Genomic DNA, 24,168 nt, shown 5'->3' with positions numbered 1-24,168 from the left:
AAAATATCAAACATATAAACTTAAGGAATCTTTTAACAAATTGCTTTTAATAATATGATTAATATTTTTATTTTGGTCTTCATTAGTCTAAAATTCAAATTTGATCAAATTGAGAAGAGAAAAAATTAGAAGGAACTTCAATGTTAGTGTTGACTTACATACTATGTGTGTAAGTATATATGGTCTCCATTAGTCTAAAATTCAAATTAAAGCTCACATTAAAAACTGATGAAGAGGAGAGGAGAGGGGGTATGTGACGTAAAAGGTGTGGAGTGTTTTTACTTACTAGTTTTGTCTTCTACAGATACCCAATTTAGCTCAAATATATCTTACTGGATTCTACGAGGATCGAGAATTTGCTTTATATGTCTCTTCAATCTCAAATGAGCTGAAATTGCCAGCAAGGTGATTAGTGCATTAGCAATTATATTATGTAGCTTTAATAAGAGAAAGCATGTTAAGCTCTGTTAAATGCTAGACCTAACCATGGTGTGTTATTGATATCTATCTAGATATTTGAAGACAACCCGGTTAGAAAAACTTGTCTTATCACTGCTTTTACCATTTATGTTATAGTGTGGACTAACTTTGGAATTATTAGTGTATAGATTCTAACAGATTGGCTACGTTATGTTTGCAGATTGTTAGTTAAATAGATATACGTTATTTAGCGCAATCAAAAATAAAAGCTTCAAATGTTATTTATTATGAAACCTCTCGGGACGAAAAAACCATGCGATCTATTTTTTTATTAATTAAAAAATAGTTATCTTTCCACAGTTTAGAAGCATAAAATTTGAAAGCATGCTCTATCTTGGGGCGTGTTGTCCTTCAAAATGGCTAATCCCTTTACATTGGGGATTGTTGGGAAAAACAGAAATTGAACATCAGGACAGCAAGAATATAAACGTATAAAAAAATAAAGAGCAAAAATTGATATGATATATTTCAGATTTGTAACTTATATTTTGAACACTTTGAACTATTATAAATATAGCTTAAATAGAGAAACTAACAGGGTCTTTGATTGGTTGAAATAAATAATAAATTATGACTAACTGAAACTAGAAATTGTTAGCAAACAGCTATAAGTTGTTTTTTTTCTTTTCTGAACACAAGTAACCTTTAAACAAACTTACAAACAACTATATAGTTATTCTCAAAGAATCAATGAATAATACATAAATAATTCGGCTGAGAAAAATCTACAAGCAACGAATCTCCCAATACTTTTGAGAAATCCAAATTAGGATGATTTCATGGGACCATTAATTGATGAAGAGTGCTAGCAACATACTCTTTAACATATTTTTTATTGGTTAAAATGTATTGAATACTAAGTCTTTGGGCTCCATTGTATATAAAAAAATAAAAAAGTTTTAAAATATTTTTTATTATTGTAAGTTAACATTTTTTTCATTTTTGATCCCTATAAGTTTATTTTTTTATTTTTTTGTCCTTATAAATTTACATTTTTTCTATTTTGGTCCATGTAAATACAAATTTATGGGGATTATAAATGAAAAAATTAAAATCTTAAAGGAACTAAAATTAAAAAACACAAAATTAAAAGGAACTAAAAACAAACAAAAAACTTATAAGGGTCAAAATTGAAAAAAAATATCAACTTACAAGAATGATTAAAATTGGAAATATAAATTTATAGGGATCAAAAATAAAAAAAAATGTTTATGGATCCTAGAAACTTATTTAAACAAAAAACAAATGTATTGAAACTACAAAATCAAGAGGGGGAGAGAAAGGATTATTAAATAAGAAGATGGGTTAAGAGGGGGAGAGAAAGGATTATTAAATAAGAAGTGGAATCCATCAAATTTTATGATTTTCAATCAATTTCAACCAATATGTAAAAATATGTTTAAAAGAATTAGTAGATATACTAGATAAATACTAACCAATGTCATCAAAAGTGAAAAAGGAAATTATTGAAAACAGTATTGATATACCCTGCCATAATTTTTAATGTAATGTAATATTCAATAAAAACTTTCTGTTATTAAATCCTAAACCAACACCAGCTAACACGATCTAATAGAAATTTAAAATCTGTTCCTTAATAGTTAATGTCAACTTTTTGCCAATTTATTCTAGTAATTGTGAAGCATGACAAGTATTGTTTTGTAAATTGTTGAGCCCACTTCCAAAAAAGATTATACTCTCTCCCCTGCATGGAGGTATTAAATCTGTACATGTATCTAGTCTCTAAGAGACATGTTATACAATAACATGGACAAAGCAAAATTCATCTTTTTAAGTCTGAAAACGTAAACAAATGCTACAGCAAAGCACAAAAACAGACAAGAAGCCGCAGATGCTACAATCTCATTCATGTCATGTCTTCATAACAGCAATCTACAAAAGTTCATTCTCACACTTCATCAACCAATGTAACTCCTCTTTGCTTGGACATTCTCTTACCTGCTCCACCGAGCAAGCAGTCCAAGAATAACTCATCCCTACCATCAATGGAGCAGTCAAAAAAATTTGCTAACAATTCGTCTTTGAATCGGTCCAAGAATCCCGTGTGGTTCAGCTTAAATCAGCAGGAGCAACTCAGTAATGAGTATTCTATTGTGGTTGTGGCCTCAATTCCAACTTGTAAGCTTGTATTTCCATTGGAGATATGGCTACATGCCCCTCTTGTGCAAGATCTCCAAACTGCTCTGAGAATCCCATTACTTCAGGGTCTTCATGCAAGAGATTCAGGGAAGTTGCTTTGGCCTTCGAGACTGTAAGATTCTTGAACATGCTGAACAGATTCATGGTGCCATTGGCCAGATTAGTGCATTGCGATCTTCCCTTCTGGCAGTACGAAGAATCCCAATGTCGCCTGTGCAAAATTAGCCCAAATCTAGGACCTTCAGGTGGTTGCTGCAAAAATTTTAAGGGTTTGGGAACCTTGAAGTTCACTATGTGCAAATCACACGGCAAGGGGGCTGCAAGAGGAGAAAAGGATCTAGGCGGTGGCTTCATAGACATATCCTGCGGTTTCTTAGAAACAAATGCATGTATTGGATAGTTCAAGTGAGAACCAACTCGGTGAGACAAAAGAGAAGGGCTGTAAGGAAAAGGGGTGGGAACCAGATTTGATGTGGCAGAAACATTGGCTTCCACGGTTAGGTGGAAGACAACGTTCATCACACGATTATCCATCACTCCTTGTCCCAAACCACGACCGTCATCTCTTACCAACCGGCGGTCAACCATTATTTCTAGCCATCCATTTTTAAGGCTAGTCACACCTAATGATTGCCGGGAATGGACAGAAAACCGCCGACCATTTGATCCTTGTATGAATGCTAGATAGGGCATGGGATAGTAATTACCTTGCAGAGGAATCTTATCGTAAGTTTCTCTTCGACTCATCTGAAATCCATTTAAATCTGAGTAAAAAATCTTCTTGTTATCAATATCTGTTTTATATCTAACTATCAATTCCCTATCATTGAAATCATGGCCAAGAAGCTCAACATGATATTCCTTTTCAATGGCAAACCCTTGGACTGTACTCTCTCCACTATATATTCGGGTGCTATGAGAAATGGGGGATTTCTCCCAAGCTGTCCTTGGATAAGAGTATACTTCCTGCATCAAAGGACCCTCTGACACCAACAACTGGCCACCTTCTTCAATAATGGACTGGGCATCGCCATGGGGCTTGAACAAGTATGCCCCACCAGAACTAGAATACATACCAATTTCCTCATTTACAGTATTTGGGGAACTATTTTCTGAGATTATCTTCTGCAACAAGCCGTACTTCACATCAAAAATTAGTTTTTGATGCTCATTCTCAATTTCAGCCACATCAGCCTCTATTTTCACACAAGAATAGGGTGTAGGACAGGCAACCGAGCTAGATTTAGAGAAAATTTTCAACTTTGCAGGCCTGGCCTTTTCACACTGAGCAAAACTATTGGAAATATAATAAGTTTCCAACCCCATTGCAGGAACAGAAACTTTCCAGTAAAGTCGATGCTTCCCAGTAAAGATCTTGCTACTATGATACTGCAACTCGGGCAAAATCTGGCTCTGAACACAAGTCCAGCTAGAATCAACAACTGTAACATCAGGACTGTCAACAACAACCATCACAACTTCTTCTCTGGTTTGCTCCAAAGGATTAAAAAAGACCACTGATTCATAAGAACCCTCATGAACACTAATCACTTTATGCAATGGTTGAGCATCATATTTAGATCTCACTATTGCTGGCTCAAACTGAGCAGGACTGTGGTCTAATTTATCAAAGCGGATTCCAAGAAGTGCCTCAGCTGCCTTGGACATGAAAATTTGCAAGTCCAGTAATGAAGTATGCATGCGCATTCCATAGTCCATAACCACATGATCTTTTGCAGTACCAGTCACCCCATCATGATGCTGAAAAAGAGCTAAGTTCCTTCTAGCAGCTGTCAACTTATAAGAAAACCCCATTGCAAACTTTTCACAATGTGATCTCCAACAGGTGCCAAGTATTAGAGCTACCATCATTTCAGTGGCACGAAGTGTCTGTTCTAGTACCCTATCAACAGCCTTGAAGAAGGGTCGTGAAACATAATAACCACTCCAGTAGTCTTGTTGCCGATCAGCATAAGTAAAAAAGTCACCAGATAGAGAAGGAAAACCTTCAACTAGACCAGATCCTATTTCACCAGGAGACGAGTAATTTATTCTCTCTGCTTCCTCACGCAGGGTTACAAAGTAGTCTTCCAAAGTACCAAACTTGGCCTCTGCATTCAAACTGGGGTTTGAATTGATATAATCAAACAACATTTGGTAATTTCGGAATTGGGCTTCTGCTTCTTCAACATTAATATACCGAAAATCATCTCCAAGAGGAACAAGAAGAGTATTGGTTCGGTACAAAGTTGACTTTTTCTTGTATTGATCCAGTAATTTAAGAGCTCTTTCCTGAACATTTTCCTGAGTGGTCTCCACAGGATACTGCCCCCATGGGCATTGTTCATAAGCAAAACCCGACATGCGTGCAAAGTCAAACTGACAGCAAATAGCAGGCTCTGGGCCACATGTATGAGGTATATCATACGAATAGAAGGGCATCATATGGACAAATATATCAGTGGTTTCCTCTGCATCCCAGCTTTGACGCCATATGTATTCTAAATTTTTATGCCATGCAAGCTCCTTCTTCAGCTCATAATGGGTCCTCTGGATAAGCATGTTGTCAAAACCCATGCGACGCAGAAGATATGCCATGGTAGATGAGTATCCAAATGGATCTATTGCCCAAGAATTTTTTGGAACAAACCCAATGGTGTCATTCAACCACATGTTTCCTTCTGCTATCTGTTACACAAGTGTCAGAGATCAAGCACCATCGCAAAATAATATACAAATCTCTAGAGCAGAAAGATCATAGTCTGATATGAACATGAAATCACAAGACACAGACAGGCTGAAACATGGAAACATAATTTCCTCTTCTAATGAATGAATACCAAGTGCACTACTGCATACTCAAAACTTGAGAATGTGGTCCATTATTAAGAAAAGGTACGCCCTTTAAAAGTTTACATGATCAATACACAGTACCCTTGCCTTTATGTGTTGTTGAAACTTTGTATTGTTGTTTGCAATAACATGATGTCTGAGATGCCAATTATAATAATAAACTAAGTTCAGAAAATACAGGGAAGACATAGAGTATTGCAACGATATATAAACATGTTTATTTAAAAAAAAACATTGAAAACATACTTTTGCATCAATCTACTTATCACATTATAAAACCTGATTAAGTTATCTAAAAAAACAAGCAAGATAATGGTTTTAAATTTTAATCATCTAATCTCACCAGTATTATTAGGTAAATGATAAAATGCATCCCTATTGACTAACTAAAAGTCCTAACTTTAATTACAAAACATGTATATTATCTGTACCTAGCATACCTGAGTACTTATTAGCACATCCAGTCTTTAATACAATAACTAATCACCTTTAAGACAAAATAGATCACTACGACCTTACATTCATATAATGAGCCATTTTTTCAGTAATATTTCTGAATAACTAAAAAAGCATGGAACTGAAGCATTAACATCCATCAGCATGCCAGCCAAATACCATGCATAGTGAGACAATACACTACATTCATATAATGAGCAATTTTTTCAGTAATTTTACAGAATAGCTTAAAAAGCATGGAAGAATTTGCATCCATCAGCATGCCAGCCAAATACCATGCAATGTGATACAATACATAATTGGACTGTCCCTGTTTCTTACATAATGATCAACTAAAAAAATTATAGCAACACAGCCAAGAAATAAATAATATATGCATTTGCAAAAGTAGACAAAGCTTTCAGCATACCTGTTCAATTATAGCAAAATAATGGGAATTGGCCTGCACAAATGAGAAAACAATTAAATGTCAAATTTCCAAAAGCAAAACGGGCACCAATAATCAACTTTATTCACAGGAAGGCTTTCATGAGATTCTTATTTAGACATAATTATTCCATTGACATGTACATTACTAGAGCATGAACTTCATTAACAGGAGAGGAAACTGGAACTCTAGAAGGTCCTTAAATTAAAATAATTTAAGCAACAAAACAAGTATGATGAAAAGCATCACAAAACCTACCTTCCACAAATTCTCATGTCATAATTACTTCAACAGGAATGAAGTATCAACATATATAAATGCTATTTGTTGTAAATAAGATAAGTGTAAAAATACCAGTATCATGTTACCTCATCATTCATCACCCAGCCACCTCCAACAATTTCTAGCTGTCCATTTTTTACCAAATTGATGAAGGATTCCTTCATCTCATCTGATGCATCCCTCCACCATCTTTCTAAGTATGACATCTCCTCCCATATGAACTTCCGGCGAAAATCCTACACAGCCAAATCATCCAGTCAATATCATAGATTCATAGCTCAAGTTGCTCTAAAAATGAAGATTAAAATAAAAAGGGCTACCTAGGGAACTGGCGGGCTTATTAGCTCCATTTCACTCGGGCTTTTTAATCTCCTACACTACAACCTAACATGTAAACCTTATCAAATTAAGAAAACAATTTTCACTTTTAATGTCTAACACTTTTTTTATCACAAGCACCGCCCAGCACATGATCTGCAGCTCCAAAGCAGCAAGTTAACTACTTCAACCCAGAAACACAAATTTACTCAACCACTTCATTCAACAGGGCATTTGTTGACTAACTCATTACTATCCTCCAATCCAACATTTAAACAACAACATTAATATTTAATTTTAAGGCATACCATTTTTGTCATCACATGCAGTGCTCCATCATCATTCATTTGCAGCTTCAAAGCACCTAGTTAACTAGTTAAAACGCTCAACCAAGAAAAATTTGTACCATTTAACCTTCCCCAATTTCACTCGCATCACAAGTCACACACACCTCACATCACTCCAAATGGCCAAATGCTTCAATAAAACAAACTAAAGCTATCCACATGCACACCTCCCATCACTTCACACGAACCAAATAACAACCTTATTTTTTTTTTCAGAAATAACAACCTTACTTAACCAACTGCAGTCACCTACAATTTCATCAAGGAATGAACAAGCAAAAAAAAAAACAAGAAAGAAAGAGCTTAATAATAATCATGCTCTATCACAAATTGTCAGCTATGGCAACTCTATTGACTTTTACAATAATTATCCTAAAAGTCATACTTACCATGATTTCCAATTGGTTGACGATGTAAACTACAGTAATAGTGCATGGAAACTAAACATAGTTATAAAAGTCCACAAAAATAGATGATGCTGTAAAAGACCTTATACACCGTCAATGTATATACTATTATTATTTATTCAAAAGAAGAAACACCAAAAACCCATTAAAAGTAGTATAAAATAGTATGTGCATTGACAATGTAGAGGATTTTTATTTTTACACTGCCATCTAGTCACAGTCATCCTACATGATAATAGTGTGTTTGGATTAGATTCATGCCTTCATGGTGAGAAATAATCAATAATTTTTTAATGGTGAAGGCAAAGCAACAAATAGTTGCTTCTACTTTTTCATGGTACCACCATGATTTTGAGGAGTAGAATTGATTCTTGGTGCTATCCAAACACACTATTAAGTTTGTTACATTAACTACTTTAAAAGTCATTACCTATCACGAATTCCAGCAGTTCCACAAAGAATCCTTTTTTACACTGACGCCATTAACAACGTAAGAGATTTTTATTCTTATAGTGTCTGTCTAGTCACAATCATCATGCATGATAAGTTTATTGTATTAACTACTTCAAAGGTCATTCCTTCCTATCACTTCCACAAATAAACTTTTTTTAACACTAAAAATGAAACTCTTAAAAGTACTACTAAGGATGAATTGAGATTTGACTTGGACCTTGGTTAGTGTTTGCACAATGGTATCAAGTATATGCCTCGATTGTCTATCATAGTACTCATCCACAGTGAGCTTCCACCCAGGATCGTTATGCGAGTGTGGCACCACGAACACCTTCAGCTTCTCCGAGTCCCACTCGTTGCCCCTGTAGGTCACGCTCCACCCCTGCTTCCACGCTCCGCCGTCCACGTCCAAAAACTCAATCTTGTCATACAGCGCCTTGGTGGTGACGTCCACGGCGGCGCCGGCGAGTGTGCTGCGGTTGGTACCGGCAGGGAGGGGCTTTCGGGTGTGGCGGGCGCGTGAGGAGCGCGTGGTGGTGCGGAAGTGCGTGGAGAGGGGCTTGGGGACCCCGAATCGGAGGAGGATGAGGAGGAAGAGGGAAAGGGAGAGGACGAGGCCAATGGCGAAGAAGTTGGAAAAGATGAAGTCTTTCACCAACGCGCGTTTTCTACCCTTTCTGGGTGCCTTTGATTTGGGTGGGTTCGAAGAGGGGAGGATCGAGGAGGCCCAGGATGTTCCACGGCGAGAGGAGGAGAAGGGCATGTTTGGTTTGGGTGAATTGGGATGCAAAGAAGGAAAGAAAAGAAAAATGAGTTTTTGGTTTTTGGTCTTTGTGGGGATCTGTTATGTTACGAGATGTGAAGGGTTTGGGAATGAATTTTCAAGTAGGATCGTGGGAGGTTTCGACCTGGGAGAGTGTTTTTCTGTGTTGTGTTTGTGTTGTTGTGTCGAGTGAAGCATCTGGTGTGTGTGAGTGTGTGTCTGTGTTGAGGGAAATTGGAAATTGGAAATTGGTGGGGATATTTTGTTTGGTACTTTGGAATTGTCAAATGTGTTTTTGGAAACTGGCAAATGTTCTGCACAAAGACTTTGGGAAAGTAATGCAGTCCGGCCAACATGTCATGAAAATTGAAAATAATATTGTTTTTAAGGGACAGAATAATAGATTTATTTAAAATTATAAAATTAAGAGAAAGACATTGGATATGATGTGGGATAGAAAGTTTTAATAAATTTTAATTGATAAAAAAAATGTGTTAGAGATTGTTTCTATCATTATTATGATAGATTTTATTCAAATTAGTTTTAGTTTTTATGAGGCCATTTGTTTAAATTTATTTATTAAAAAAAGTGATTTTGTTTGGTTCTTAATATGTTTGTTTAAATTTTTTTTACTTAAAAAATAATTTTTTACTTATTTTAATTAGCAAATCATATCTACTCATTAAAAAATTAAGTTTAAACAAAATCATTCTATATTTTAAAAGTGGTGACATTATAAGCCAAATATGCTTAGAACTACAATTTACTTTTACTATTATTTAGTGTGTGTTTCGATTTGTGGTGTACTTGCAATAACACAAAGTCCAATGTTGTATCACATAAGCATGATGAAGTTCCTTCTTAAAATGTAGGTTTGAACAATCCTACCAACAATCCAAATATGCTCTTAATTTATTAGTGTTGGGAACCTAAATTAAGAATTGTCATATAGTTTTTTTTTCTTTACCTTATTTTTTGATTTAATTTATTTATTTATCTTTTAAAAAATTCATTTTAATCCTTTATCTATTTAAATTGATTCAAATCAATTTAAAGTTAACACCATTTATAATATTTAGATACTGACAACTTTTAACTGTCACAAAAACAAAAATAAGAAGAACCAATTTCATTCTTCGTAAACCTTAATCCCATTTCCCCAAATTGATAATCACATACTCTATTTCATGCAAATCCACATGGACAGTTCCAATCCAAGGTCCACATGATCCTCACCTGTGTCAACAAGGCCAATTACAAGCTTGTGATAAACATAGAAGAAGGTGGTCATCAAAGGGTTCTTGCACAACATCAACTGGCATGCCATCACCATTAAAACTTGTTCACGCATTGTAGTGGTGAAGGAAGGGTGGAGTTTGTGCCACACCTCTCAGTTCTAGTCCCAGTTACAAACCTTCTTGTCCATGGTGCACCCCATTTGTGGGTCATAATAAAAAAAATTTTGGGAAGGTCAAAGTTGAAATTGGGAGTATCATGGTGCAAAATGTGTTGTTTAGGGAAGGTCAAATCTAAATATTGTTAACAATGTTAACTTTAAATTGACGGAATGACCATTTTGGATCAATTTAAATAGATAAAGGATTAAAATAATTTTTTTAAAAGATAGAAGATCAAATAGATCATTTAACTTTTTTTTAGGATAAGAGTTGCCATATAACTAAGTTAATTATGAAAGGTAATCTTAGTTAAAATATGAGCATTCTATCCATCAAGAAAGGTGATTTTTATTCCCTTTTTTCATTTTATACACATATATGATTTTGTATGAGAAATATGTTGAAATTGCATCCTACTCAATCTAAACTAAAGTTGGTAAAATGAACTATGTATAGAAGACTGGATTATTGTCAACAAGAGTGCCATACAGTCTAATTAATGAGTTGAAAAGTGACAAGTCTCCTTAACGTATTTTTGGACACAAGTTAAATAATTATGCTAGAAATTATGTAAAGATAAATATCTTAAGAAGAGAGTTAAAGTGTGATTTTGAAAAATTTCATAAGACTTTTTCTAACAACAAAGCTATTGTCTAATGAAGATATAAAAATAGATAACTTGATTTTCACAAATACACTTGGTCAGGCGATATCAACCCTTTTTATAAAAAAAAATCAAAATACAATCAAATTCAAATCCTTAGTCAATTAAAGCAAGAGAGATAAAGACATAATACACACAGTTTTATACTGATTTATCTCTACTACTAAAACTACGTTTAATTCTTGACAATCCATCAAGTTTTACTAACATTAAAAGTATTCTCCACGACCACTTCTGAATCTTACAAAAAAGAGCTTATACCCAAGCTTACAAAACAAATAAGTACTCTTTAACTACAAAGTCACTCTTAGATCTACACAAATCAGTATATTTTTTGGTGTGTTGTTTGCACACAAACTACTCTTATTATTGTCTCAAAGACAAATATACAAGTTAATCACTAAGTCTTTTTTCTCTCAGGGCTACAAGGTGTTTTGAGAACTTTATAATTTAAACAATTATCGAGAAATGGCTTAAAGAAGAGCGAAAGCTAATTTCAAATATATCTTACAAGTTGGTAGCTTTTTCTCTTCAAAGCTTCTTGTATTTATAAACAAACTTCAGAAAGTGTTTGTTGTCTCTAAACTTCTTTTTTCTTTGTGAGCTTCTGTATGAAAACATGCCAGTTGGTGCATTAAATGCACGTCTTCTCCATGTTGCAACACCTTTCTTTTATCTTTCTTGATCTACACTTCAAAAAAGGTTAGAGTGCTTTTGCTCATAAAAGATATTGTCCACAACAAACACATATTTTAAGAAAAGGATAAATGTTCTTTAAATCTTTGATTATTCTCTCACTTCCTTTGGCCTTTGACAAATCATAGGAAGAATGTTTCAAGACATTTTCTGTAAAAATAAATCTCAAACACAAAGCATTAACTTAAATGATTGCCAAAACTTTGTGGAACATCCTTGATTGTCAATTTCTCAACAACTCACACACTATGATACTTCACACGGTGACACTTCACTCAACATCCTTGTTGGTCAGAATCCTTCACCGGTCAGAATCCTCTATCTATAGCCCTTTTTGAGACCTCAACAATTAGGTCTAACTGCTTCCAAGATCACTGATTATCCCCACAAACCAACATGAAACTTTTCAACGTATTTTATCCTCACTCACACGTTTTTTGAGAAACGTTCCAAAAGGTCACCTATCTCATAACTACTCAAAGTCAAACATGCTTAACTATGAAGTTTTTAAGTGATAGGCTACCGAAAAGTATATGTATTTTGTTGGTATATGTAGTACCAATTAATTCCTTTAAGTTATCCTCAATTGCACAGTCTCATACATGCACAACCTCTAGATTCCTCTCATTCTAGTGTGATTCATTTAGAGTGTTACATGCTCACCAGCTTCTGACTGGTTCGTCCTTGAACTATACTGTATTGGGAGAGAGCTTTGCTATGATACCATTTGGAACATTTTTTATTTTCAATTTTTCAATGACTCACACACTACAATACTTCACTCAACATTCTTATTGTTCATAACCATAAAAATTTTGTCACAGACTTATACTCATTATTAGTTTTTTTATCCATAGGAATCGAAGACAAGTACCAAGGGATTTACAAGACTCATGCACTTTGCTCAACAAACTGAGCTAGACCCTGCTCAAGTAAAGTAAGAGCCACCAAGACATCAACTTCTAGGGGTGTTACACTTTGAATATGTTTGCTTTCATTTGAACTTTCAGACGCGGATATATAATGCATATGCATATGTCTGATGACATATAAGATACAACTTTAATACTTTGTAATTATTTGTATCAATTCAAAATATTTGAGGATCCTGATCCGTCATATGACTCAACAAATTATTACATAAAAAAATTGGTGACCTTATTTACATTGTAGTATTTGGTAAGATAGAAATGATTGTGAAAGTGAGAAGAGAGAGCATAAATAGAGTGAAAATTAGGGATTGTTTGGTTGAGATGAAATAATAAAAATAAATAAATAAATGAGTAGGTTCCATGTGAAAAACAAATAAAGTACACACAAGAAAGGAAGTTAAATTATATGTAGTTAATTGTGAAAACTTTTCACAAAACTTAAATATATAAGAAAAAAGTTAAGTTCAAAGCATACAATCGAAAATGTGATAAACATTAACTTTTCAACCAAAAGTTACGTTTAGTCTCTTCACTAGAAAGATTTTCCCTAACCAACAAAAATTACAACAAGTATTTTTCTTAGCATTTTCAAGCCTTTACAATCATGTAATCCATAATCAAGATTATTTAACTCAAGTATCATTTTTAACTAATCATCTTTAGACTTTCACAAGATAACAAGGTTCTTTTAAAAGAAGATAACTTACAAAGGAGAGGACGTAAGACAAGATTGGACTCAGTTTTGATATGAGTGAGTGAAGGCAGAAAAGGATAAAAGAAAAAAGCAATGAAAGATTGAAGTTTTGAAATGTGTATTTAGCAAAAGGGGATGCATTTAGAAGAAGCCTTGTAAATTATAAATAGCTTGAACCAGGCCCATACAAACATTGGACATCAGGACATCCGTCCGAGCTGATGCTATCTTAAAAAATAAAATAGAAAACAAAAAAAAAAACTCATTTTTTTTTTATGTAATAACTCATTTTATTGTCAATTTAGCGTCAGTCTAAACAACATCAATATTGTGATCAACACTAAAGTATTGCAGCAAAAATACATGTTGTAGTGTTCTGTGTTTCTCATATAACTTTATTATGTGAATTTGATATACCATATCTAATTTGCCATGATAAGCTCATTGAACACTTTCATTTCCCACCTGCTATAATCAGATTAAGATCCTCTTATACTAATCTTAATCATGACGAATTCTACGGTGAAGAAACAAATATAATTTCCACCAGCGTGTGCCCAGGTGGGAAGATGTTTGTGAAATCTACATATTGTTTATTTCTCTATAGTTCTAATAATTTTATCATAAATTAATTCAATTAAAATTATTAAAGAGTCATAATGCCTTTTCTGTCTTTGCTTAACAGAAGATCATCATTGTAAACCGAAATAATTTCAAGGGCTCCCGTGTCTTCTAAGACCCATGCTTCGAAATACATTAAATTAACCATGAAAAGTTTAAAATTGTATAATCAACGACAGATCCAGTAAGAAATTATAAAATAAACCACTGTTAAGGATGAAATCAAGTAACCACTAGCACAGAAGTCATGTAGAGGATTAAATTTACCACATGTAATAAAATACTCCATGATTTATGTTAATTGTTTTGCCTCTTTTTATCATATTAATAGAGAAAAATAAAAATAACAAATTAAATTCATCATTATTTATGTAGGCTTCATTTATTTATTAATTTAAGAAGATTCGTATTTTAGAACCACCGCTCTAATCACCCATCTTGTCATCATCATTATTTATGTAGGCTTCATTTATTTATTAATTCAACATGAACTTTTTGATAAGTATTTAACTGTACACTAAACTATCAACGGTTACGCATGAACTTAATGAACTTTTTGTCCCATCATGTTATATTTTATTAGAACACTGAATGAGCCAAAACCAAAGTTTAACGTGGCTTTATAGTTGGCCTAATGGCACAAGCTGCAGCACCGTAGAAATATAAATAAAACATAAAAAAGAAAGAAAGATTGATAGAGATTGACAACATATAGATTATAAGAAACGATGAATGCAGATTTATGAGGTGATAATATTGTTTAATTAGCACTTTCAAATTAAGGGATAAACTTTATAATTGTTTATATAAAAAATAAAAAAATTCAGGGAAAGAGGTTGACAACTTATCCCACTGCATCCAATATGGTACATTAATTAACTCTTTATTTTTAAAATTAGTTTTTTTTTTCATTTATCCTCTCTTAACAGAGTTTAATGAATTAACTACCACTTGCTATGGTTAGTAAGTATTAAATAACCAAAAGGGCAAGGGCACAAAGGCAACTGATATGCTTTCACTTTGGTGTCAACGACTAAATATTAAAAATTTAAAATAAGTAAAAGTTTACTTTTGATTAAAAAAAGAAAAGTTCAAGTTTAATTATCAGGTTAACATGAAATTTTAGTCTTTTATTTATATTTTAAATTTCAGTTGATGCCTTAAATTAATAAAGTTTCACTTTATTTTTCTATAGTCTTCATGTAAGATTTGATCATTTCTTTAATTTTTTATAATGATAATGTTAATTTTGACTAACATGATATTTCTTTACAATTTGTCTGCTGTCACTGAATTAACCAAATTAATGTGATAAATTAAAAAAAGTACTAATTTGATTTAATAGATAAACTTTAAAAGATAAAAGTGAAAATTTTTTAACTTTAAGAATCAAACTAATTATTAGACAATTAAGAGACTAAAATGAGAAAAAAAAACTTTTGGCAAGCTGCTGTTTTGTATCATTAACTTTTTGCCGAATTTTTTTTTCACAGCCAAACAATATATATTAATAAAGAGTGATTGAGAATTGTCACAAGGAGTATCAACCCCAACCACTTAAACAAAGATTTTTAATGAGTTACACAAAAAAAGCTGTGAAAAAAGGAATAATAGAAGTCCTTCCCCCCACTTAAACAAAGAGCTGAAATTGTTGTATAAGTCAAATAAGTCACTGTAGCAAGTACTGCTTGAAGAATTCAAATTTGGAGTGGGAAATTATCACCACTAGTACTATTACATGGAGGGTTATGTTGAGAGAAGAGTAAAAAATAAAATCATGTTATTTGTGGTGTTAAGCGTAAACCAACATGAACGCCACGGCGTCTTAGCAACGAATCTAAGCCACACCCTTAGATTTGGAATATGGTCCACTTTCAAGTGCTAAGTGAATTTGTTGGTGTTTGGAATTGCAAATGGGACCTAATTTAGATGCGTACTTCTTGTTTCCTTTTAATGTCATTTCATTTTCGTTTCCTTTACCTCTCTTTGGTTCAGTGATTCAATCCTTTAAATTTAAGATTCCAATTTCATGCTCTTGTTATTGACTGACTAGAAGTTAAACATATATATTGTTTTATGCTATCTTTAAGTTCGTGTGTTATATCATACTTATCCTTTCCTTATGTTTTTTTTAATAATTTTAATTCCTTTTTATGGCTCTCAAAAGTGATGTTAGAGATGTAAAAACATATTTTTTTAAAAAAAAAATTGATTTAACATAGTTGAGTAAGATACATGAATTATTATAAATTTTTTAAGATTTATGTTTGATTTTTACGAAATTCAACTTAGAATATAATATATAGGCTAGTGCAAAAACCATATTGTTTCCGGAAGTTGAACCGAGAATTACCCGAAATTCATCAATTGTGTTTAGCCAGATATGCTAAAGTGGATGTTTTGACATTTGATACAAACATTTAATTACCTATAAGATTTAAATCGTATTATTTGCCTGTAACCTACGAAACTTCTCGTAACCTAGGGTAGCCTATAGCAAAAATATAAAAAGATAAAAAAACGTATATCAACAAAAAAAAAGTGTAGTATCCTTCAATACATTTATTTCTATAGAAGTAAGATTTATGTTCATTTTTCAATTAGAAAACTACTTGAGTAAATTATGCTTTCAAAATAAAGAGAATAAATAAATATAGTAGAGAATCGAACACTCCATAACATTGCATCCCCCAGTCAGAAAAATTTAAACTACTGACCTACAAGGTCACTAACAATCACAAACAAATTTTGTGGAGTTTATACTACGAGTCTTTGAGCAATATCACATTTTTTTTGTTAACCATAAATTTTATTTTGTATGTACTTCCGTTTGTTTTGATTTGGCATGGTATTGTAGTTTGTGAGGCTGGGAACGCAAGAAAGAGCAACGTCTACAGATTCTCCTTCTCAAATTCAAAGTGACCTATACAGGGGGGATCTGTAATTCTCTCAAATGTCAGGGGGCACATTACACTACTGATAAAAGTGTAGGAATATAACTAATGGTTTAAATATAAAATATGTTTTTATTCTCTTAAATTTAAATTTAAAGGTGTGTCATTTTTAGTCATTCAAATTGAAATTTATATTGTTTAGTTCTTCAATTTGTATAATATTTTTAAGTCTCCTAATCCACCACAAATTGTCTTTTCAAACGCCAAAAAATCAGCACAAGAAACTTTAAATTTAAGGGTCTTAAAAACACATTTTAATTCGAGAGATTATAAAATAAACTTTAAATTTGAGAGAAAAAAATGCATTTAAACTTATTTTTTTAAACCCATTCTATAAAAGGACATAATATAAAATAAAATAAATGATACGATCAAAAGAAATAATATTATATTAATAATTAACTTCATTAAATATATTATTAATATAAATTTTTATATTCATATTTTTTAATTATAAATTATCATATATAATAATACATTTAATTCTTATAATAACTATTTTACAAATATATTTAATATGTTTTTAATTCGTTAACATTAAAATTAACTTCATTAATAATATAACTTTTCTTTTATTGTTTTATGAATTTCACATGAATCATTTTTTTATGTTTCTTGACCAAACTACTTGAGTATAAGACTAACTATTAGCAATAAAACTGAAATTCTAAAGGATACGAGAGATATCACACACACAAACACAAGAGATTTAACGAGCAAGTGTGCTTAGTCTTTGGGAGCAAAGCGACTGTTTTTATTCCTTATTCATAAATAATAGGATTATATCACAACATATAATATTACACATTCCGTGGGCTTTATTCGCACCCCCGATCCACATTATAACCTAATAACACGTGACATTTATGCTCTACTCTAGGGTGTTACTTTGGGCACCCAAAATTTTTGCTGGGACACCCAACACCCTAGGTGAAAGGGCTAAAATGTCCTTCACCCATTTAATATATAAAGCTACAGTGGCTTATCCGTACGAGTCACTTGTTCTCTCCCTCCTGTGCCACTTGGTGAATATTTTGCCCCGTGAAAGATAAATAATAAATCCACCTTGGTCTCTTGGTTGGGGGTCTTGTCACGTCTAGCACTTAACAACATTTAACAAGTCCAATAAATGCTTGAACTTGTTAGTTGTGACCATCTTGGTTAACATATCAGCTACATTGTGAACCTTCCTGAACAAAATCTGACCAGATGCCATCAACTCCTTGATCTTGTGGAACCTCACATCAATATGTTTGGTTTTAGCATGATATACCTTACTTTTTTTCCAAGTCAATAACACTTTAGCTATCACATGCAACTAAACTTCACCTTGCTCAATGCCCAACTCTTTCACTAGTCCTGCTAACCACACAACTCCATTGCTAGCCTTTGTTACTGCCATATACTCTACTTCAGTTGTTGACATTGCCACAAGTGATTGAATAATGGACTTCGAACAAACAAACCCACTTACAAGAGTAAAGACATATCATGTTGTAGACTTTCTATCATCCAAATCACCAACATAATCACAATCCACATATCCTGCAATTGAAAGATCACCTTGTTGACTATCAAACATAATATCATGACCTATTGTACCCTTTAGGTACCTCAAGATCCACTTCATTACTTCACAATGTCGCTTAACTGAGTTAGACATAAACTTGCAGACTTGGCTAACAATATGTGCCAAATTCGGTCTAGTGCACACCATAGCATACATCAAACAACCAACTACATTTGCATAGGTAACCATCGACATGTACTCCACCTCAACATCTATCTTCAGACATTGATCTACATAAAGCTTAAAGTGTTTTGGCAATGAAGTACTCACAGGCTTTGCATTGCTCATGTTGAACTTGTCTAGCACCTTTTCAACATAACCCTGTTGTGAGAGCCATAATCGTTTGGATTTCTTGTTCCTGTGAATCTCCATCCCGAAAATCTTCTTAACAGGACCCAAGTCCTTCATGTCAAACTCCTTGCTTAATAGTGATTTTAACTCATTCACATCACACAAAATGGTTACTAGCAATAAGCATATCATCAACATAAAGTAGCAAAAAAATAAAAGAGCCATTGTCAAGGCTTCTCAGATAAACACAACAGTCATACTTACATCGTCTGTAACCAATTTGAAACATGTAGGAATCAAATAGTTTGTACCATTGCTTTGGAGACTGCTTCAATCCATACAACGACCTCAAAGTCATAAATATTATATATATATATATATATATATATATATATTTTATTTTTTTTTATTTTTTTTATTTTTTTTTATTTTATGACTTTGAAGTCGTAAGTTATTTTTTCTCTCCATATTTTACGACTTTGAAGTCGTAATCCTTTATTTTTTTTTACATGTTTTAGACTTTTTTAATTACTTGTATTTTATTTTCTTTTGCTTTCAATTTTTTTTTTAAAAACTGTAGATAATTTTATTTATTTAATTATTAAATAAATATTTTTAATTTTACATGTTATTAGTTTTATTTAATATCTTTATATTTTTAAGATTTTATTTAATATGTTATATACAAGATATTAAATAAAACTAATAACAAGTAAAATTAAAATATTATTTAATAATTAAATAAAAAAATTATTTATAATTTTTTAAAAAATTGAAAGAAAAAAATATAAGTAATTAAAAATTCCCAAAACACATAAATTAAAAAAAAAGAATAAGTGGGAATAGATATTATGATTTTTAACCTGTAGTAACTTACAACTTATTTCATTTTCTAAAATAATTTGAAACAACCAATATAAACAAATAAAAAAAAAAAACCCTTTTTGCTAAAACTTCCGAAAGCATATGTTATCAGTGGTTGGAAAGACGCGCAAAGCATCCGGTTCAGTGTTAGAGCCGTTGAACCGAACCGTTCGGTGTAGTTGTAGAGTTGGCAAGTAACAAATGGAACAAACAAGATCAGTTGTAATCGCATCGTAGATAGATAGATAGAATAATAAGTTGGGTTCACCGTTCACCCTCACCAGCACCACCACCACTCCATGGCACTCTCCTTCCGACCCCTCATCCACCCCCGCTTCACCGACCGGTCACTCTTTCAGTTCCTCCCACCCAAGCCTCCCCCTTTTCCTCCTCCTCCGCCACCCTCCGTCCTCCTCCCCCTCACGCGCCGCCGCGGCGGCTTCATCTCCTCCTGCCTCTCCGACGACGCCGTCTCCACGCGCAACTTCGACCGTGGCTTCACCGTGATCGCCGCCATGCTCCGCCGCATCGAGCCCCTCGACAACTCCGCCATCTCGAAAGGCGTGTCCCCCGCCGCCCGAGACTCCATGAAGCAGACCATTTCCACCATGCTCGGATTGCTCCCCTCCGACCACTTCGCTGTCACCGTCACCGTCTCCAAACACCCCCTCCACCGCCTCCTCTTCTCCTCCATCGTCACAGGGTACAATCAACACTCCTGAAATTGATTTATTGCTGAAAAATTCATTTGGTGTTAAATTAGTGTTTTAAATACCAACAAGTCGTTGGTGCAAGTGCTACAAACTCGGTCCCTCTAAGCAAAGGCTCGGTTCGAGCCTTGTAAAATGTTGTTGGGAGCGGAGAATTCCACTAAAGGTGGCGCCAGCCAGATTCCCCATGGAGATTAGTCATTGGCCGGTGGATACTTCGAACCAATAACATGTTAAAAAAATTAGTGTTTTAAATGGTACCATAGATACTAATTCCATGACACCATCTGTTGAATGAATACTTGGGCTCTAGTTGAATAATCTTCTCCACAATCAATTATATAAATGAATTGAGCTTCTATCATAAGCTAAATTCAGATTCCAAATAAGTTAGATGAGAGAGAGAGTTTCTGGAAAAGTTTTGTGCATTAACTGATTTTAGGTTACGAGAGAGTAGTTGAATTCAGTTTACCTTCTTATTTTCTTTTCCCTTTCTTCTGTTCTTCTGTAAGTGCTTGCTTGTAGAGAAGTTTACTGACTTTGCAGAAGCACTTGAAGCAGAAGAAATTTTACAGACAAGTTTACTGTTTTCTCCGGAAGCACTTGAAAGGGAAGATATTAAGAAGGTAAAATTAATTAGGCTCTGTTTGGATAAAGATAAACGTCTCTATAAGCACTCATAGGATAACAAAATTACAGTAAGAAGGTAAAATGAATTGAGCTTCTTGCATTAGGTATAATCAACTTATCTACTTAGCTTTAATAGAAGTTTTTTTCATTTAACCTCTCTAAAACCTAAGGTGCATATGTTGAGTTTAGCTTATGAAGAAGCTTTTTACCTTCCTATTTTTCTTATCCTATAAGGGTACCCAAATAGGACCTTAAACTTTTTCTGAAAGTTAAAATCTAAGTTATGCGCTTTAATTTTGGAGAAGTTAGATAAGAGAATTTTTATGTAAGCTAAGGTGTATAAATTAGTTTTGACTCGTGGGAAAAGCTTGATTCATTTTATTTTATTTTTATTTTCTTCTCTTGTAAGTGCTAAGGAAGAAGTTTATCCAAACAGGGTCTTAAAGTAGTGACACAATGAAAATTTGATGGATAAATTTAGTGAACAAATTTTATAAGGGAATAATATTGTGAAGTATGTGATTTTGGAGGGGCAATTGCTGGATAGATTCTGGGCCAGGTTGAAGGTTTTTGTTTTGATTGAACTTTTGGGGTTGTTTTCTTTTCTTTGTTAGGTACACTCTATGGAATGCGGAGTACAGGATGTCTCTGGCGAGGAATCTGGATATGTCGGGTTCTAGGAATGAGGGGTCAGATTGTGAAACATGTTCAGAGGTTTTGGAGGTGAAGGATGTAGCAAAAACAGTGGGTGATGAGAAAATCGATGTTGTTAATGATTTGGAAAGTTGCAGCAGCAGTGGTAGCTTGAAAGAATTTGGAGATTTGCCTTCTCAGGCTCTGAGTTACATTCAGCAGTTGGAGTCTGAGTTGACAAGTGTGATGGAGGTAACCCTTCTTTTTCTTTCTGTTTAGTTTAGTTTTTTCAACCCAATGATTGTGGAATAGCTGCATCTATAAGGGTCTTATGCAGGGAAGCGCCTTAGTTTGGGGACTTGTAAAATGTTTGCTTTGTATGTCTGTGCATGGGTAAGTTAGATTGTGTTGGTGTATTGGAATTTGGAACAAGGATCTCATCTTAACAGGTGAATTGTTATTGGAGCATGTAAAATGTTTGCTTCTTGTGTGCTTGCCAAGTATACTTGGCTCAGTATGGTCTCTGCTGATAGTCATGTGTTTTTAACTTCTACTGAAACAAAACTGTGATTTTAGAGGGGAGGGGAAGGGAAGGGAAGGGAATGGAGAGATGATTTTTCATTTTTAAGTTGAGAAGATTATAAAAAAAGAATAGTGGATGATAATTTCTCATTTTTGAAAATTTTCTCAAATAAGAGGAATGCTTACTTAAAATGAAGAAAAAGTTACTCCTTCCTTTACTTCCCCACCAAACTCCTGCATTCAGTCACGTCCTAACTTAAAGTATAATTAGTGAAATTTGCTTCAAATACCTTGAAAGTTATTAAGGGAAACAACATGAAGGAAATTTCTTTCAGCCAGAATGAAATTTAACGCCCCTTTTGGCTTCTTAAGGCTTAATGCCTTGTAATTAATGTGCCTTACAACGGCATAATCTGATTAACGGGGTAAGGAGGCACCAGTGCACCACTCCTGTTGTGTAATCTAAAGATTTACTTTCACCCTCTGTAGTCTGTGCCCCAAAAGAAGTGATTTTATTACTCATTTGGGATCATTTAAAAGGCAAGCTCAAAGAATGAAACTTCCAAAACTTTGCTTTTTGTTTTCAGGAACTGAATGCCCAGAAGCAGGAAATGATGCAATTAGAATATGACAAGGGAAAATGGAATAATTTGTTGGAATATCTTCGGTCTCTGGATCCTGATATGGTAATGCCTCACTGCTTCTATTTAATTTGTATTCCCTTGCAATTGAAAATGGCATTTTAAAGTTAGATTGCAAAAAGTCCTTCCGTCCTCTCCCTTGCTCATTTCCATTAATGTAGACAGTCTTGTTTTACTTTATGAATCTTTTCATGTGTAAATTTGACAGGTGACTGAATTGTCCCGGCCTTCATCATTAGAAGTGGAGGATATAATTCACCAACTTGTTCAGAACATATTGAGAAGATTCTTTGTGGATGATGCTAGCTCTAGTTTTATGGAACAATCAGTGGAAGGAAACGTAGACAATCGCACAGACAGTGATGAGCTTAGTAATACAGTAGCCACTTCTCGTGATTACCTAGCAAAGTTGCTTTTCTGGTTAGTACATCAGTACATGTCATTCTATTTCTAATTGCACTTCTAAAATGTTTGCTTAGAACTGAGTGATTGACATCCTAAAATTAATTATAGACTCAATGTTTTTAAAACAAACTAATTATTGAATTAGTGAAGACATTGGTTCACGGTTTGTTGGTTCAACTGTAATTGAATTGAGATTGAACAAGTACATATATTTATTGATTCGCAAGTCCTTTATCATGTCTAATTGCATTGAGGTTTTCTTTCTGTTGGCAGGTGCATGTTATTGGGTCATCACTTAAGAGGGTTGGAAAATAGATTGCATCTGAGCTGTGTTGTTGGACTGTTGTAGAGAAGGTGATAGGCATGTATATTCTTTTTTCTTCCTCTATTTCCATTTCATCCTTTTTCCCTTCTCATATAAATTTTTCTGTTCAATGAAAAACTCTGAAATAATCACCTGTTCTCCTTGCTTCTGGCACTCTTTCTCTTGATTGATCATACCAAGCATTCAAGCATACCTGTCATATAATATTTATGCTTGCATGAATAATGAAGATAACAGTACGTCTTAGAAGCAAGATTGGTTGTGAATAGAGCACCATACTCATTATACACAAGATGTTATGCAAGAAGATACTTTAAATCTTTTTAAGAACTGTACATGTGTGTCTATACAATGGCGTATCAAGTGAGAGGAATTTGTCTCGAACCATTTAAACGGGTTACTTCTGCATAATGCGTTGAGGTTGGTCTGAATCCAACTCCAAGTGAGAAGAAAGAAATTAATAAATTGTTTCGTAAATAATTTTCACAAGAACATGAATGTGAATCTCATGATGTCATGATAATAATTTTCATATTTTATAAGAACATGAATATGAATCTCATGATGTGATGATCAGTGAATAATTTTCTCTTTTTGAGTCTTCGAATATGACCTCACCTTAGTATTTTTTGGGATTTAACTCACATAAATTTTTATCTAACAAAAAAAAAAA

The 24,168-nt window shown here is 33.5% G+C and overlaps 2 protein-coding genes across 3 annotated transcripts; one reads left to right on the top strand and one right to left on the bottom strand.

Moving 5' to 3' along the window:
* Positions 1-2,134: 2,134 nt before the first annotated feature.
* On the bottom strand, positions 2,135-9,334 carry LOC100811858 (alpha-mannosidase 2). Of its 2 annotated transcripts, XM_006593581.4 has the most exons (5): positions 8,401-8,537; positions 6,979-7,042; positions 6,745-6,894; positions 6,359-6,391; positions 2,135-5,328 (listed from the first exon to the last, which is right to left on the bottom strand). In XM_006593581.4, exons 3-5 carry the CDS (start codon positions 6,862-6,864, stop codon positions 2,590-2,592), a joined length of 2,892 nt encoding a protein of 963 aa, XP_006593644.1. In that variant the 5' UTR covers positions 6,865-6,894; positions 6,979-7,042; positions 8,401-8,537; the 3' UTR covers positions 2,135-2,589. The 2 variants fall into 2 exon arrangements, with proteins under 2 accessions (XP_006593644.1, XP_003543837.1); XM_003543789.5 differs by lacking the exon at positions 6,979-7,042 and having other exon boundaries at positions 8,401-9,334.
* Positions 9,335-19,720: 10,386 nt separating this feature from the next.
* Positions 19,721-23,623, top strand: LOC100809010 (uncharacterized). The gene is made up of 5 exons (XM_003543506.5): positions 19,721-20,332; positions 21,584-21,854; positions 22,712-22,810; positions 22,974-23,185; positions 23,444-23,623. Exons 1-5 carry the CDS (start codon positions 19,929-19,931, stop codon positions 23,517-23,519), a joined length of 1,062 nt encoding a protein of 353 aa, XP_003543554.1. The 5' UTR covers positions 19,721-19,928; the 3' UTR covers positions 23,520-23,623.
* Positions 23,624-24,168: the final 545 nt, after the last annotated feature.

Source organism: Glycine max, chromosome 13 (genome assembly GCF_000004515.6).
Source record: "Glycine max cultivar Williams 82 chromosome 13, Glycine_max_v4.0, whole genome shotgun sequence".
NCBI lineage: Eukaryota > Viridiplantae > Streptophyta > Magnoliopsida > Fabales > Fabaceae > Glycine > Glycine max.
Note: the sequence above shows the minus strand (reverse complement) of the source record. Positions and strands in the feature narration are given on the sequence as shown.

What these genes read in the sequence shown, in the direction of transcription:
- LOC100809010 (XM_003543506.5), top strand. Translation starts at nt 19,929, where the DNA reads ATGGCACTCTCCTTCCGACCCCTCATCCACCCCCGCTTCACCGACCGG. An exon ending in GGTCTCTGGATCCTGATATG is followed by an intron (nt 22,811 to 22,973) that starts GTAATGCCTCAC and finishes TAAATTTGACAG; the next exon opens with GTGACTGAATTGTCCCGGCC. An exon ending in CTAGCAAAGTTGCTTTTCTG is followed by an intron (nt 23,186 to 23,443) that starts GTTAGTACATCA and finishes TTCTGTTGGCAG; the next exon opens with GTGCATGTTATTGGGTCATC.
- LOC100811858 (XM_003543789.5), bottom strand. Translation starts at nt 8,946, where the DNA reads ATGCCCTTCTCCTCCTCTCGCCGTGGAACATCCTGGGCCTCCTCGATC. An exon ending in TTGTGCAAACACTAACCAAG is followed by an intron (nt 6,895 to 8,400) that starts GTCCAAGTCAAA and finishes TTGGCTGTGTAG; the next exon opens with GATTTTCGCCGGAAGTTCAT. An exon ending in ATTTTGCTATAATTGAACAG is followed by an intron (nt 5,329 to 6,358) that starts GTATGCTGAAAG and finishes CTTGTGTAACAG; the next exon opens with ATAGCAGAAGGAAACATGTG.